The sequence below is a fragment of the Passer domesticus genome, chromosome 2 (genome assembly GCF_036417665.1).
Source record: "Passer domesticus isolate bPasDom1 chromosome 2, bPasDom1.hap1, whole genome shotgun sequence".
In the NCBI taxonomy this organism is placed as follows: domain Eukaryota; kingdom Metazoa; phylum Chordata; class Aves; order Passeriformes; family Passeridae; genus Passer; species Passer domesticus.
In genome coordinates, this window is record NC_087475.1 from 103,017,653 (window position 1) to 103,031,825 (window position 14,173).

Sequence of the window (14,173 nt, forward strand, 5' to 3'; positions counted from 1 at the left end):
ACTTGTTACTAAGACTCTGATTTCGATGGCTCTCCTGAAGGTTGGGCACAAGGACTGGGACGTCTGAATGCTCTGAAGGATGCAGGGCATATTTTTCGTAGGCTGACACACACCAGTCTCCAAAGGAAATGTCCAAGTCCCATCAATGACTGTCCTATTTTGGAGGAAGTGAGCCATCCCTGGATGCCTTGGGTGGATTTGAAGTACCAGTTGCCCACTTGCAACTTGCACCCTCTTGCAGGTATGGCTTTAGGGTCTGGAGGAGCATAAATTACCACCATCCAATCCCACAGCAGCTCTTGCAATGCCCAAATTTCAGCCTCTCATGCGTCTCTTTAAATTTCCTTGCACTTCGGGCAGCCTGGGAGGAGCCCTTGACTGCCTGCTTAATTGGTTGCCTGCTGCTTCGTGGAACAGCTGAGCTCAGCAGCGCCGGCAGTGCCGCAGTGCAAGGCAGAAGCCTGACCGGACTGTGCCCCACCCATGCAAAAGTGGGACGGGCTCGCAGGCAGCAATTCCCACTTTCCTTCCTGGCAGGGGACCACCTGGCGGGTATCCCCTCCCACACATTGCAAGGCCAAGCTGTTTCCCCCTTGCCTGCATGTAAGCACGGCTGCCAAGCGTGCGGCCACTGCCTCAGTGCCCAGGGCAAAGACAGAGGAGCAAACTGGCTGCTGCTTGTAAAACATTCTGCTGTCCTGGGATGGTCACTTGACTTCACTGGGCTAAATCAATCTCTCTCCTGTACATCCCTCTCTCCAACAAAGGCCTACCTGATAAACCCTGTGTTTTATCATCTTTGCTGCTGGTGGATACTATGGCTTGTGATGGGCCAGGGGACACTGGAGTCTTCTCCCCACTGCCCCCACCCACACACGGGCACTGCACTGTACTGCTCACTCTGGCTCCTGCAGCAAACCTTGTGCTGGTGTGGCAAATTCCAGCCGCTACCCAGCATTTTCTCAGTCCTGTTTCTCACAGCTTTTTCTCACCTTGGGAACCACTAAAGCCTCTCTTGTTGGCACCTCTGTATGTGATGCTGTCATGGGAAGTGTGGGGCACTCTCCACCAAGACCAGCACCCTTGAGATAAGAGAAGAGCAGGGGAAATTGTGCTGCCCACTTCTTTTCTGCATAATTTTAAGCTCTTTATTTGTAAGCCCAGGATTTTGGACCTGATATTTGTTTTATTTCTTACATTCACAGGTCCTGGACATTTTCTGACCCAATTTCTTTTGAATGTGGAATTTGCAGTGAGTTTTGTAATAGCAGTGGTATACAGCACACACACACTCACCCTTACACAGTCTACATTTCCTTTTATACCGGGGAGGACAGTAAGAGCAAAAACAACAAAGCAACAAAAAAGGGTATGGCTCTATTTTTGCATGTCTACCAAAATGGTTAGGAATGACCAGATTGTGGTTTTCATGTTGAGGTATTGTTCCTATGCACACTGTCCCTAAGAGGAATGGCAACTTGGTGATAACCAAGGTCTCATCACTCATATCCCACCGGCCCAGCCTCCCATCCCCAGGTGGAATGGTGACTGCACTCTTCAGTCCATAGTGTTGTAGGCCAGTCCTCGTTTCTTCTGCTTGCTTGCACATGACAATTGCACATGAGTGCACACCCCCATGTGCGTGTGCAAGCACTCATGCATAGCATGGGCTGCTATGCTGGTACTTGGGGGCTGAGAGCCAAAGAGGTTGGAGGTGGGAAAGGAGAAAAAGCCTAGACAAGGGTGCAGACTGACTCTTACAAGCAAGGTGGCCAGAAGACAAAAAGCCAGTGAGGACACAGGAGAGGGGACACAATGTGAACCTGTTTTGCAGCTGCTCCTCTCTCCTCACCCCTCTTCTCTGCCTAAGTGATCTCTCTGCATCTTGTCTCACACTTACAAGGCAGGACATTATCTACAACAGGATGAGCATATGTACACATGGACTGTTCATTTTGCATGCTTAGAGAGAGCAAGAGAAAGAGAGAAAGAGTGAAGACGAAGCAAGAGCCACACATGCATGCACGCACGCACACAGGCATACACAGGAGAAAGAGAAAGACACCTGGTTGAATTGAGGGGGGGGAAGGAAGAGGATTTTAAAAGAAAAAAAAGAAAAGTAGGCTTTCAGTAGAGTTGACACAGCTTTAGGTCAGGCCTGTGGGGGAGATGTTGCATGAAGGAGGGGACAGGGAATAAGGTGTTTAGCAAGGGCTGGGTGCATATGAGCACAGGGTGAAGTGAAGAGAGGAAGGAGGAAGGGGTTCTTCACAGGACACCAGTGTACAGAGAGCTTCAGGTGACTTGCTCTGGTTTGTGGCTGTTATTTTTTTTTCTTTTCTCTTTTTTTTTTTTTTTTTAATTTGTTTTTAAAAGTATGAACTGGCTGAGCATTAGCTCACAAAAATGACCCAGGGCATCCAAAAAGTTAAATGGCTATAGACACCGAAGCAAAGACCTCTTTCTGCAAAAGAAAGAAAGAGGAGGAAGGAAGGAAAGTGAGGGAGTATGGAAAAGAGGAAGGAGGAGAGAAAAGAAAAGGGATCTTCTTTTTGATTGGCTTTGCAGGTTTTGTTGGATTGTTTACATTGCAGCATCCTCTGGCGACAAGATCCTTGCTGGTGCCCCATTCTCTCCCTCGCTTCGTGTTGCCTCCTAGGCAGTCGATGACTTGACAGCTGGCTTTTCAGGTTTTGGATTAAAAGTTGCTGAGTCTTCTTTGCTGTAATTTTTCCTCTCCCCCCTCTTCGCTCCTGAACACACAAAAATTGTGAAAGAAACAGTCGTCTCTCTCTCTCCCCCCCTCTTTTTTCTCTCTCCCCTCTCTTCGCTCTGTCTCCTGTATAACGCATTTTGTTTTGTGTGTTGTTGTTGTTGTCGTGTTGTTTTTTAATTATTATTAATATTATTATTATTTTAATTCTGATTTGTATTAACATTTGCTGAGTAGGCAGAGCAGGGATGCTGCCAGAAGCCACAGTGGGACGGCCAAACTCATGGAGCCGTTGTCTACTCTCCCTGTGCCGGGTCCTGCAGGGTGCGAGAAGGAAGAGAAAAGAAGACAAGATTACACGAGGCTGGGTGAGATGTGGGTGACACAGGAACACAGCACTTCAGTCCCAGGCTGCTCCTGCAGTGGTGGGTTTGGGCTGCAGGGCACGGCCACCTTCCCACCTTGGTGAGCCTCCCTCCAGCCCAGCTACAGGCTGCAGCCTGCCCGCTCATCAGCATCCTCCCTCCCTCAGCCCAACACTCCGATGGCATGAGGCTCTCCCTAAACAACACCCATGCTGGAGGAACAGGGCCTGGAGCAAGCGGAAAGGCTCAACCCTGGCTGCTGACCACATCCCAGCCCTTGCTGTGCCTCCAGCTGGGAGCTGTTTGCCTTCCAGTGCAGGGATATGGTTCACCCCTTTGCAGATGAAGCCCCTGGTCACCTCCCCTACACCTGCCCTCTCCGCTGCCTTCCCAGTGGTGGCACTGAGATGCCAGGACTCGTTGTAATTCTGCGCAGTGGCCAGTACCTGTCTGCAGGCAGACACCAGCTCCACAGGAGCTGATTCATCACTGTGGTCCGATCAATAAAATATGGGCCCAGCCAGCAAACACCTCCCCTCCATCCCAGGGCTGCACCATAATGATTTGTTTCTGAATCGGGGTGGAGGAAGGCTTTGCTGTGGCACTTACAGCCCTGTGACACGACACCTGTGGGGTGAGGGTGCAGGGTATGCCGGGGACTTTGATTTTTCATGAGGGTGGAAAATGAAGTTGCACGTGTGTGCATGCGCATCCGCAGGCACTGTCAGAGGGGGCAGGGAGGAGCGCGCTGCTGCAGCAACAAATAATGCAGCCTCACTCCGGGAATATTAAGTGCTAACACTCCTGACATCTTCTCATTCATCCTCTCATTTATGGGTAGCCTTTTCTGGATGGCTTTAATAGCAGTGATGCTGTTTGAAATTCACCCTGCAATCCCAAGCCTTGGCAGCCTTTTCTTTATAACTGGTCAGGGAGCTGCACGTGGCTATGGGTCTGTAAAAGCAGGCTCACCATGCACATGTGCACGCAAAGTGCTCATGTATGTATGCATGCATGCACATGTACGTGTACATTTATACGTATATGTGCCTGTAAGATGCTGGAGTGTGGAGATGGAGATAAGGTTTTATGTTGGAACTGATCCTGCTGTGGAAGAAAGAAGTCATGCTTACTACCAAGAAAAGCTGTTTCTGATGGCAGAGGGGAGCCAAAAAATTTTTTTTAAAAGGCCCTGTTCAGAAGAACTCCATGAGACTGAAGTACAGCTGCTCCCTCACAACTGCAGAAGTGAAGAGCCCTGCTCTCCTGGTCGGAGCACAGGTGCCACAGGCTTGCTCCGCAGTGCAGTCACTATTAAACTCCAGCTGGTGACTGACTAAAAGGCAGCAAATGCAAGAGGGATGTCTCCAGAGTCCCTCAAATTCCATTGCACTTTCACTTGTCTGATTACTTCCTAAGGTAGCTGATTAGAGTAGCTGTTTGTGCCCCAGTTCTATTCTTTCATTATTAAGTCAGTATGTGCTGATTTGTGTGGAAAATTTATGTTCCATCCATGGCTTCTTTTTTTCAGCTAGTCCACATGCAACTTTTGTGGTTTGTCACACAAATCCTACAACACTGGGTTTTTTTCCCATTTTATTTCCTCCCCTAAACTCGGGAACAAGTTTCAGTTCAGCTACTACCCCTACCTCACCTATGTTTCAGAAAAAGTATCTGTCACAGTCAAATAATGGTGTGGAGGCTGTTTGGAACCTTTTGCATCCCTTTTTGGCACAAAACATGACTCCTCTGGCCCAGCAAATAAACAAGAGCACACCAGCCAGGGTGTGGTGCTCACAAAAAAATTTCAGCCACCACATTTTTACTATCTGGCTTAAATACTATTTGTCTTTACACATACACGGACATGTACATAACATACTAGTGACAACCATTCCTCCTCTTTGCCACTTTTGTAGGGTGTCCTTGCAACCAGAGCAAGGGCATTTGCACCAATGGTGGCAAGCACTGCACACCAAGCACAGCAGAGGCAAGGGGACATTTGGCCTTGGCTGGGTACTGCTGCCTAAATGTGTCTAAATGCATGGGCCAGAGTTTGTGAGCTTGGTTTGGACTGGGGGCAGAGGCATGGCATGGTGTGGTAGTGGTGTGGTGAAGAGATGAGCCTCTGCAATGTCTAGGTGTAAGAGAGGACACACAAAGACATGTGGTGTGATGGAGGACTCAGAAGAGAGTCACACCAGCTTCTCTTCTGCTTCAGCTTGTGTGTATAAGTTGAAGGGCATTTGAAAAGCCAAAACTTCCATCTCCAGAGATGAAAAATGATACTTGTTCTCATGGCTCCCTGCATGTCCCAGTCAGATGGCTGCAGAAACCTCTCCATGTGCAGAACTGATCATCTTCTGTGCCACACCACAGGCTAACACCAGCAGCTGTTCTCACCAGCAGGCTGTGCAGGTGTTGGGCAGTGTGTTAGGCTAACTGGGAGCACTGGGATCCAGTGTGGCCTCTGCACATAATCCTGGGGACCACATGGAATGTCTGGGTTTTACAGCACAGCTAGCTACAGTACACGCCGTGGGTGCTACATTTACTGTCACAAGTACTGTAAAAATGTGGGAAGGTTATAATTCTATCACAAAATAATGTTTTGGAGGACAACAGCTGCTCAAGTGTAATAAGAAAGAGAGTGCTGGAAGAAAGTAAAATGCTTTTCTTTGTGCGAGATTTTCTGCAGGAAATAGCATCCATTTTCAATTCATTCTATCACTGTCACCCTCCCTTCCCCGGCACACCTCAGGCTGTGCCAGCCCACGTTTGCATGACGACTTCTCCATGTGTGTGCACGAGCAGCTGCCGCTGTGGGCTGTGCATGCCCCTGCCGCACCCACACGGCCACGGGCGAGCGCTCACGCTGGGGGGACAGAGCCAGCCCCCACGGCGGCCACGGTGCGCCGCAGAGCCGCACACGTGAGCGCACACCCCGCACCGCACGCTGCCCTCCCCTAGCGTGCCCCCCCCGCGGCACGGCGGGATGTGCACATGTGGGCAGGCACGCGTGGGCACAGCTCCCCCAGGTGCGCACACCGCAGCCCCCGAGAGCACAGACCCCCCCACAACCCCTCATCCCTGCACAGCCCCTCGCAAACCTCTCGCCCTGCAGCCCCCTCGCCGTCCCGCACACCCCCCTCGCCGTCCCGCACACCATTCCCTCGCCGTCCCGCACATCCCCTCGCCATCCCGCACACCATTCCCTCTCCATCCCGCACACCATTCCCTCTCCATCCCGCACACCATCCCCTCTCCATCCCTCACACCATCCCCTCTCCATCCCGCACACCGTCCCCTCTCCATCCCGCACACCGTCCCCTCTCCATCCCGCACGCCATTCCCTCTCCATCCCGCACACCATCCCCTCTCCATTCCGCACACCATTCCCTCTCCATCCCGCACACCATCCCCTCTCCATCCCGCACACCATCCCCTCTCCATCCCGCACACCGTCCCCTCTCCATCCCGCACACCATCCCCTCGCCGTCCCGCACACCATTCCCTCTCCATCCCGCACACCATCCCCTCGCCGTCCCGGTCCCGCGGTCTCCGGCGCCCTCTGGCGGCCGCCACGCGGAGCCGCCCCCTCCCGGTGGGGACCCGCCGGAGCCCCTCCTGAAAGATCCCGGCTGCCCACCCCTGCTCCCTGCCCGCTGGCACCGGGGCTGTCCCTGCGGTCTCCCGCTTCGGTGACCTTGAGCCTGTGCTCTGGGAATTTGCTATAATATCCCGGGCTATTCATTCCCCGCCCCGGTAATTGGGCAGCACTGTCAAGTCCGTGACCATGCAACAGCTTTGAAGGGGAGGAAATTGGGTTTCTGATGATGATGATCTAATATGAATATCTGGAAGCATTTCACAGCTCAACCCCTCAGGGACCCCAGACCCTAAATGCTGACCGAGTCAGATCCCATTAAGTAAATCAAGAAGGACTAGACTGAAAACTCTCAAGGGCAGAACAACTGCACTGCTCTTCCTTGCTCCAAATATGATATATTTGGATACCTGGTGCAGAAGCAGCTGGAGCCCTGCTATGGTGCCTAATTGTGCAGCAGCTTCATGGGACACTGCATCCTGTGTTTCTGAGGCTTCATTGGTGCTACATGTTCAGCCTGGGTGATCTACATTGGTGCCATGCCACAGGATATGGCCAAGAATTAGAGAGTTGTAGTTCTCACATGGCTGAAAGGGACCATGTGCTGCCCCCATCCAACCCCTCTCCCCAACACAGTGTAAACCTAGCTGCATTCTTAAATTTAATGATGGGAAAAATGGAGCCATGCCACGGTGACCTCACTGCTCCTGCCACACCTGCCTGTCTTAAGCAGTCCAGAACAACAGCCTGGCATAGAGAGGCTCCAGGAGTCCCCCCTAATGCTTCTGGGAAAACTTCCACATACTTCTGAGTGAATGAAGGGGTGGCAAGACCCCTCAATTTGGGACATCAGTAGTTTCACCTAGTGCCTAACACTCCTGCAGGCAAAGCATTCCACTCAGCATGGGGCAGAAGAGTTGGTGCATGCTCCCACGTGCAGAGGGCTGCAAGCCATGGTTTCACTAGAGAGGCCATGGGGTGTGTGCTACTGTACCAGGCTTGGCGTGGGACAGCTGTAGTGCTTGTGTGTGTGTGTGTGTGATGGTTCAAGAAATGCTCCCACTCCCATGACGAGTGTAGGGTAAGACACAGTGAGAGGGATGGGGGTACTTGGATTAGATGGCAGAGGAAGGTGAGAAAAGCAGGGTGCTGCTTGCATTCAGAGCAAACCACAGCCAGATGGCAAAGCCAAAAGCTGCTCTCATCCTCAACATCCTTAAAAACAGCCTGAGGAACACAGCACAAGGTGGGTCAGTCCAAAGGTCTTGTCTAACCTTCAGTTCTGTCCTCTGTGGGGGCCAGCCAGGATCATGTGGCCAGCATGGCATCATAGTGGCCTACCTCAGCTGCTTCAGAGTCGTTATGAGCCAGCAGAAGCTGCACCCCTTTGGGATTAATTTCTTCTTCTGTGAACTTGTCTGGTCACTTCTGGACTGCCTGGAGCTTTCCATATGCACAGCCTCCCTCAACTCTTTAAGAAGCACAGCAGCAGTCAGCTGCCAGCAATGACATTGTGGCCCCACATTAAATTTGGCTGCTATGTTCTCCTGTGACTTTAGGACCTTGGCATTAACAGGTGGCTTGGCACGCCGCCTGCTGTTAGTTGCTACCTGAACTGGCTAGATTAAAACTGTCTCAGTCACTCCTTGCTCTGCAGCCTCCTCTGCTGACTACGGGAGAGCCAGGCTAAGGAAACTGCTCAGTGTGGGAAGAATTAGCTGTGGGCTGTTCAGATCTTCCCAGGAAAGGGGAAGAGAGTTTTTTTGTCATGAAAACTTTCAACACACCCAGCTTCTGCAGCAGTGTCGGAGGCTGGAAGGCTAGCCCTGCACAGGCCCTGCCTCATGGCTTGTGTTGGCCTCTTAAAGCCCACAGTGCCCACTGGGGGCTGGGGGCTGCATGAGGAGGTGAAAAATACATAAGGGCATCTGGGCAGAGGCACGGGAAAAGGCTACTATGACGAGAGATATAGGAAGGGGGTAATGTGGACTGAGGTGACAGGATGAACCTCGCACTTGTACCAATGCTGGGCTACAGCAAAGGAAATGATACCAGGGAAGATCTTCAGCTGAAATGGCAATATTGGAATGCTCAGCTCACGACATGGAAGAGGGCAAGGGGAGGAGAGTCAGCCAGGGTGTTATGAAAGCACAAAGGTTAGGTAAGTAATGAGAACAGGTCCTGGGAAAAGGGGAGATAAAGAGAAGAAATTAGGTCCTGACCAGGCAGAGGAAAGCAAGGATGAGGGAGACAGGGAGAGGAGAGTGATGGCGCTTATGGGAAGAGGGCATCAGTACCAGGACTGCAAAGGCAGGCAGGCAGTATCAGCCCGGGCTCAGAAGTGCAGGGGGAAAAGTGAGGTTTCCAGCAAGGCTGCTCGGGTATGGACGTGGTGCCCGGAGAAGCTCAGACGCCAACAAGCAAGTCCGAAAAGGGAACGAGCAGGCAGCAAGCGAAGGTGTGCTGCCAGGGCTGTGGCCTCATGCAGGGGAACAGCTCTCGTACTCGTCATGTCTGTCACCCTCCCTCCCTCGGCCGGCGCTCGCTGCGGGTCCCCCTGTCCCCCTGTCCCTCTGTCCCTCTGTCCCCGCCCGGCCGCCGCCGAAGCGCCGCTCCTTCCCCGCGAGGTGGCAGCCGAAGGACACCAAACCTGCCTCGCGATCCAGGCAGCCTCCGGGCTGGGAACGGCACGGGAAACACTGGGAATGACACCCGGACTAGGCGGCTCTGCACACCCGGCTCCCCAGGGCACAGGGCAGGGTGCCAGCCCCGAGCCACCGCCGCCGAGCAGCCACGGACGGCCACGTGGATGTGGCACGGAATCTGGTCCCCACCAGCCTGCATCTTTCCACAACCACCACATCTGCAGCCTCCGCAAAATCTCTTTGGAAGACACAAAAAAAAGCAGGATATCTGTCCACTACGGCAGCAGAAACCGAGGGTGCAGGGGGTGGTGGTGAAATTTGCAACCCATTCAACTTATTACACTTATTCTTATGATGGGCCCCCAGCATGAAAGTGGACCTGTTGCTGTGAGTCCAGAGAAGGGCCATGAAGATTCTCAGAGGGCTGGAGCACCTCTTCTATGATGACAGGCTGAGAGAGGCAGAGTTGTTCAGCCTTGAGAAGAGAAGGCTCTATGACTCCTAACCATGGTCTTCCAGTACCTAAAAGGGGCTGACAAGGGTTGGAGAAGGGCTTTTTGTAAGGGTGTGTAGTGATAGGACAAGGGGTCTTACACTGAAAGAGGGTAAATTTAGATTGTATATAAGGAAGAAATTCTTCACGATGACAGTAGTAAGGCATTCACAGAAACTGTGGATATCCCATCCCTGGTGGGCAGTTCAGTGCCGGATTGGATGGGATTTGAGCAACCTGGTCTAGTGGAAGGTGCCCTGCCCATAGCAGGGGATTTGAAACTAGATGGTCTTTAAGGTCCCTTCCAACCCAAGCCACCCTATTATTCTACTTCCTCCACACACACACTCTCCCTTCTGTCTCTCCACTCCCCCCAGCTCTGTTTTGTAATGCCAGCACCACCCTTGAAGGGGCCTGTTAGAGAAGGAGATGGAGACTGTGCCATGACACATAAGCCTTGCTCAAGAGGCAAATGAGGGCAGATGTGTAAGTAAACCCACAAGTTCACCAGAGACATACCTCCAATTATGTGCACCATGATCATCACCGGCAAAAATCAAACCCATTACTTTCAAGATTCCCAGCACAGATCCTTAAAAAGGATCATTTGAGATACAAGCAGAGAGCAGATACATTCCTAAAGTGAAAAATCATCCACCCATCTATATGTTTCACATCCACATTTGCCAATCTCATCCTCTGAGTAAACCAAAATGAAGGCAGAAGAAGAGACGGTGCATGGCAGTTTTTCTCTTATTTACATTAACAAGGCTCCAGAGCTTGACATATCTGCAGCTTGCTCATGGAAGAGAGCCCACCGAGAAGGTTCAAAGGGCATCAGAGAGCTTCCAGCTCTTGATTTGCTTTGAGGAATCTGCCCTTGGGATCCTGCCAGGGAGTGCAAGGTAAAATCTGGTGTTAGAGGGTAATTGGTCCCTGTGAGTTTCTGAAGGGAAGAGAAGCCAAAATGCAGCATGGGATGGGCTTGGAGAACTTGTCTGTGCTGGGAAGGAAGGAGTGATGATAAACCAAGTATAGCCAGCCTGCTGTTTTTCCAGGTGCTGTCCACTCTGAGAAGCTCTAGCCTCCATGTTGTGTATAAGCTGACTCTACTTACAGTGAAGGCTGGAGTTCTGTGTTTGCTTCTTGAGAAAAAAATAGGATCAAAAATGGGGGGGGGAATGAACAGACCCCACCTCCAAAGCAGAAGGCACAAGGGAAAGAAGATGTGCATCATGCAGGTGTCTCTATCATCTCACTCCCTGGGGCCTATAGGGGTCTTTGAGTTTGCACTTGCCAGCTGCTCTGCAGGAAGCAATTTTTCCTAGTCTGTTGACTCTCTTGCCAGGGCTTCAGAAGATGAAATCTTTATTATCATGAAGGCTTAAAAGGGAGGAATACTGTTAATTCCATTTTCAAGGTCATACTTTGAAAGTTATTAATTTCTTTCTTCCAGGGCTTTGCACTCTACTCTAAGGCTTTAGGGATTACTAGCTTCTACTTACTAGGGTTCATTTGGGGCTTTTTTTCTTATTTCTTTCCTGTTCCTCCCTCCTCCTCTTCGAAGAAGACACTTTTTTTTCTTCCCTGTTCTCAGTATTGAAGCTATTTTGCTCATTGCCTGCTCATTCCCCATTGTCACTACCAGTTCTGCTCCTGTAATTAAAACTTGACTGTGACTGCAGTGGCACTAGGCTGGCTTTCCTAGAGGTGCAAGTACCACTGTGTAAGCTGGGGAGGATGCCCTCCAGCAACTCTCCAACAAGATTAAGGAAATGTCTCTGGTGTCTATCAATCTTTGCACACGGTTTAATGTATTTCAGAATTTGCTCATGCTTTTTTAGCACTGAACAGTTCTTCCCCATGTTTTGGAGCTCATTCATGGTGTACGAAGTACTCATCTATCATACCTCATCTCTTAGAGGAATGAAGATTCATTCTGTAATGCAGCTTACCCATCCTTCTCTAAGGTCTGAAGAATATCCCCAAAATTGTATTTCTCAGTGTCTTTCTGAGAAGGTCGTGGTGTTCAAGAGATGTCTGCTTACACCATTTATCCTGGAGCTGGTTTACAGTAATCCTAGTCTAAAATTGAACTGTTATCCTGACCAGTGAGGTTGGTGGTGGATAGAAGACCACCTTTGTTTCAAGGTTACACAGATCTTTCATCATCAGTTCTGTCTTGTGTATATAAAAAGTTTCAATGTTTTCTCATAGCTGAAGAATTTTTCTCCCACCTTTTTCATTTCCCTAGCAACTGAAGGTTTATTTAAAAAAAAAATCAACCACCCCTCAAACCCCACCTTCCCCAGCGACTGATACAAAACCAGATACTTAAAACTGTATTGTCTTCAAATCACACATTAAAGACTCTCATTCTGCAAGCAAAGAATAAAACAAACAAACAAACAAACAAACCACATAGCACAGACTTTCTTCAGGAGTCATTATGGGAATGATCTCAGCTTTTTCTGTTTTTTGCTTTCCAAGGATAAAGCAATCCCTCTCCTGCTCATCTCTCAAGCACATGTGTAGGGCACAGCAGACCAAAGGTGATGCCAAGCACATAACCCAGTGTCACAATAAAGGACAAACAACATTGCTCCCCTCACCCAGAGCACGCACAGAAGCAGGTTTGTTAATTGGAGGCTCTGGAATCTCTTGAAAAATTTATATTTTCATCAGTTTCATGTCTGTCTGTTTACTCACTTCATCCCTGCTATGGTTTTCTACAAGCTTTACTGGATATATGGCATATGAAAGATTTGAGTGGCTGTGGACAGAAATGAAGAGGTGGGGTACATGCAAAGGGGTGACTGGAGCAGCAAAGCAAATAAATTGGGGCAGAGAGTGGCCAGTGTGCTTGAGGTTACTCTGGTACTGAAATCCACTCCTGCTGCAGCCTCTGCTTTCCCTATCTTTATCTGCAGAGAAGTGTCCTCCCAGCCTATCCTTGAGATCTACTTGGGGATATCACTCTCAGTATTTCAGTGAATTAGAGATGTCATGACAGTCGGGCTGGGCCCTGGTGCTGGTATATGTCTCTAAAGTGTGGGGTCTAAGTAAATATTACCTTGTCTTCTTTGTAGTTCTCATCAAAATATGGAAGTGTCTGTGTGTGTGCAATGCCAGAGTGAGACTCCTGGTCACCTTAACACCCTAACAGTGCAAGAATGGCTTTAATACCTGGCCCAGGCCTGGGAAAAGTCAGAGCAGGAAGCCATCGTGGCTTCCCACAGCCCATTCCCAGACCAGTATTAAAAAGGGAAAGCTAATACAGCTTACACAGGTTGCTGAGCAGGCCTTCAGCTGGATGAGTAGGAGCAATGGGAAAGATGCAGGAATGTATTCCTGTTCCTCATTAGATGTTCTTGGCTGCCTGGAGATTGCTCCGTGCATGTGGGCTGTACCTCAGCACAGGGTGTGTGGCTGGGCAGTGTCACCAAGGGTCAGTGTGCCTGTGTGGCTGCAACACCTACCGGAGGGGCTGCCTGACCAGACCCTGCTGAAGCTGTGCTGGTCAGAGCACATTCCTCTCCAGGGCCTGATGCCATGCTCCCACTCATGCATCCACTCCCCAGGCTGCAGAGGGACATGCAGGCGGTGCTGGGGAAGGACCACGCACATTGTTCCTTGCTCACCTTGCCACGAGGCCTCTCCCGTTTGCAGGGGAGCTCTGCTGACAGACCTGCTCACCCATGGGAGGGAAGGCCTTCCAAGAGCGCTCTGCTTTTTCTGCAAGCCTGATTTCTTTGGAATGGTTGGGTTTTATCCCCATGCACACCCTCCCTCCTCCCTCCCTCCCAAATCCCACACCTCCCTTCTCCTTTCTGGTTGTTTTTGTTTTTAGAGAGAGTGCTTAGACAGCTGTATTAATCATGCAAGCCCAGCCATGTGTAATGTGCTTTATCAACAGCAGAGCAGACACTGAATGGCAGCTGGTTCACAAGCGGGCCCAGTGCACTGCCTGAGCGGGGAAGATAAACCTGCTGTTTCCCAAACCAACTTACTGTCATGGGTTAGTGAATGGAGAGACTGTTCACTTGGGACAATAACCAGAGGGGAGGCCAGCTTGTTAGGCAAGTTCTTGAGTGGTTTGCACTGGAAATGGAAGGGCTAAGAGGAGGAGGAGGTGGAAATTGCTCTTTGGTCATTTTTGGAGGAGTTTTTGTGTGTGTGTAAGGATTAAATCAAGACAAGAGTGGCAGTTTTTCATCCTCCTCCTTGCTGCCTCCACAGTTCCAGTCAGCCAGTCAACACAAGAAATAAGGAGAAGAGGAGGGAGAGAGCAAAGATTTAAGTACACCTGCTGTGCAGTGAGGATAGGTTGTCTTCAGCATCTCTAAAGGG

At 50.5% G+C, this 14,173-nt stretch overlaps 1 protein-coding gene across 3 annotated transcripts in view; it reads right to left on the bottom strand.

The window, feature by feature from the left end:
- Positions 1-2,323: 2,323 nt before the first annotated feature.
- The window catches only part of LSAMP (limbic system associated membrane protein), a 299,711-nt gene continuing 287,861 nt past the window's right edge, over positions 2,324-14,173 (bottom strand). For all 3 annotated transcript variants that reach the window (XM_064410216.1, XM_064410215.1, XM_064410217.1), the window contains one exon: positions 2,324-3,030. In XM_064410216.1, the coding sequence (XP_064266286.1) occupies positions 2,933-3,030 (98 nt within the window). In that variant the 3' untranslated portion in view covers positions 2,324-2,932. The remainder of the gene's footprint in view (positions 3,031-14,173) is intronic.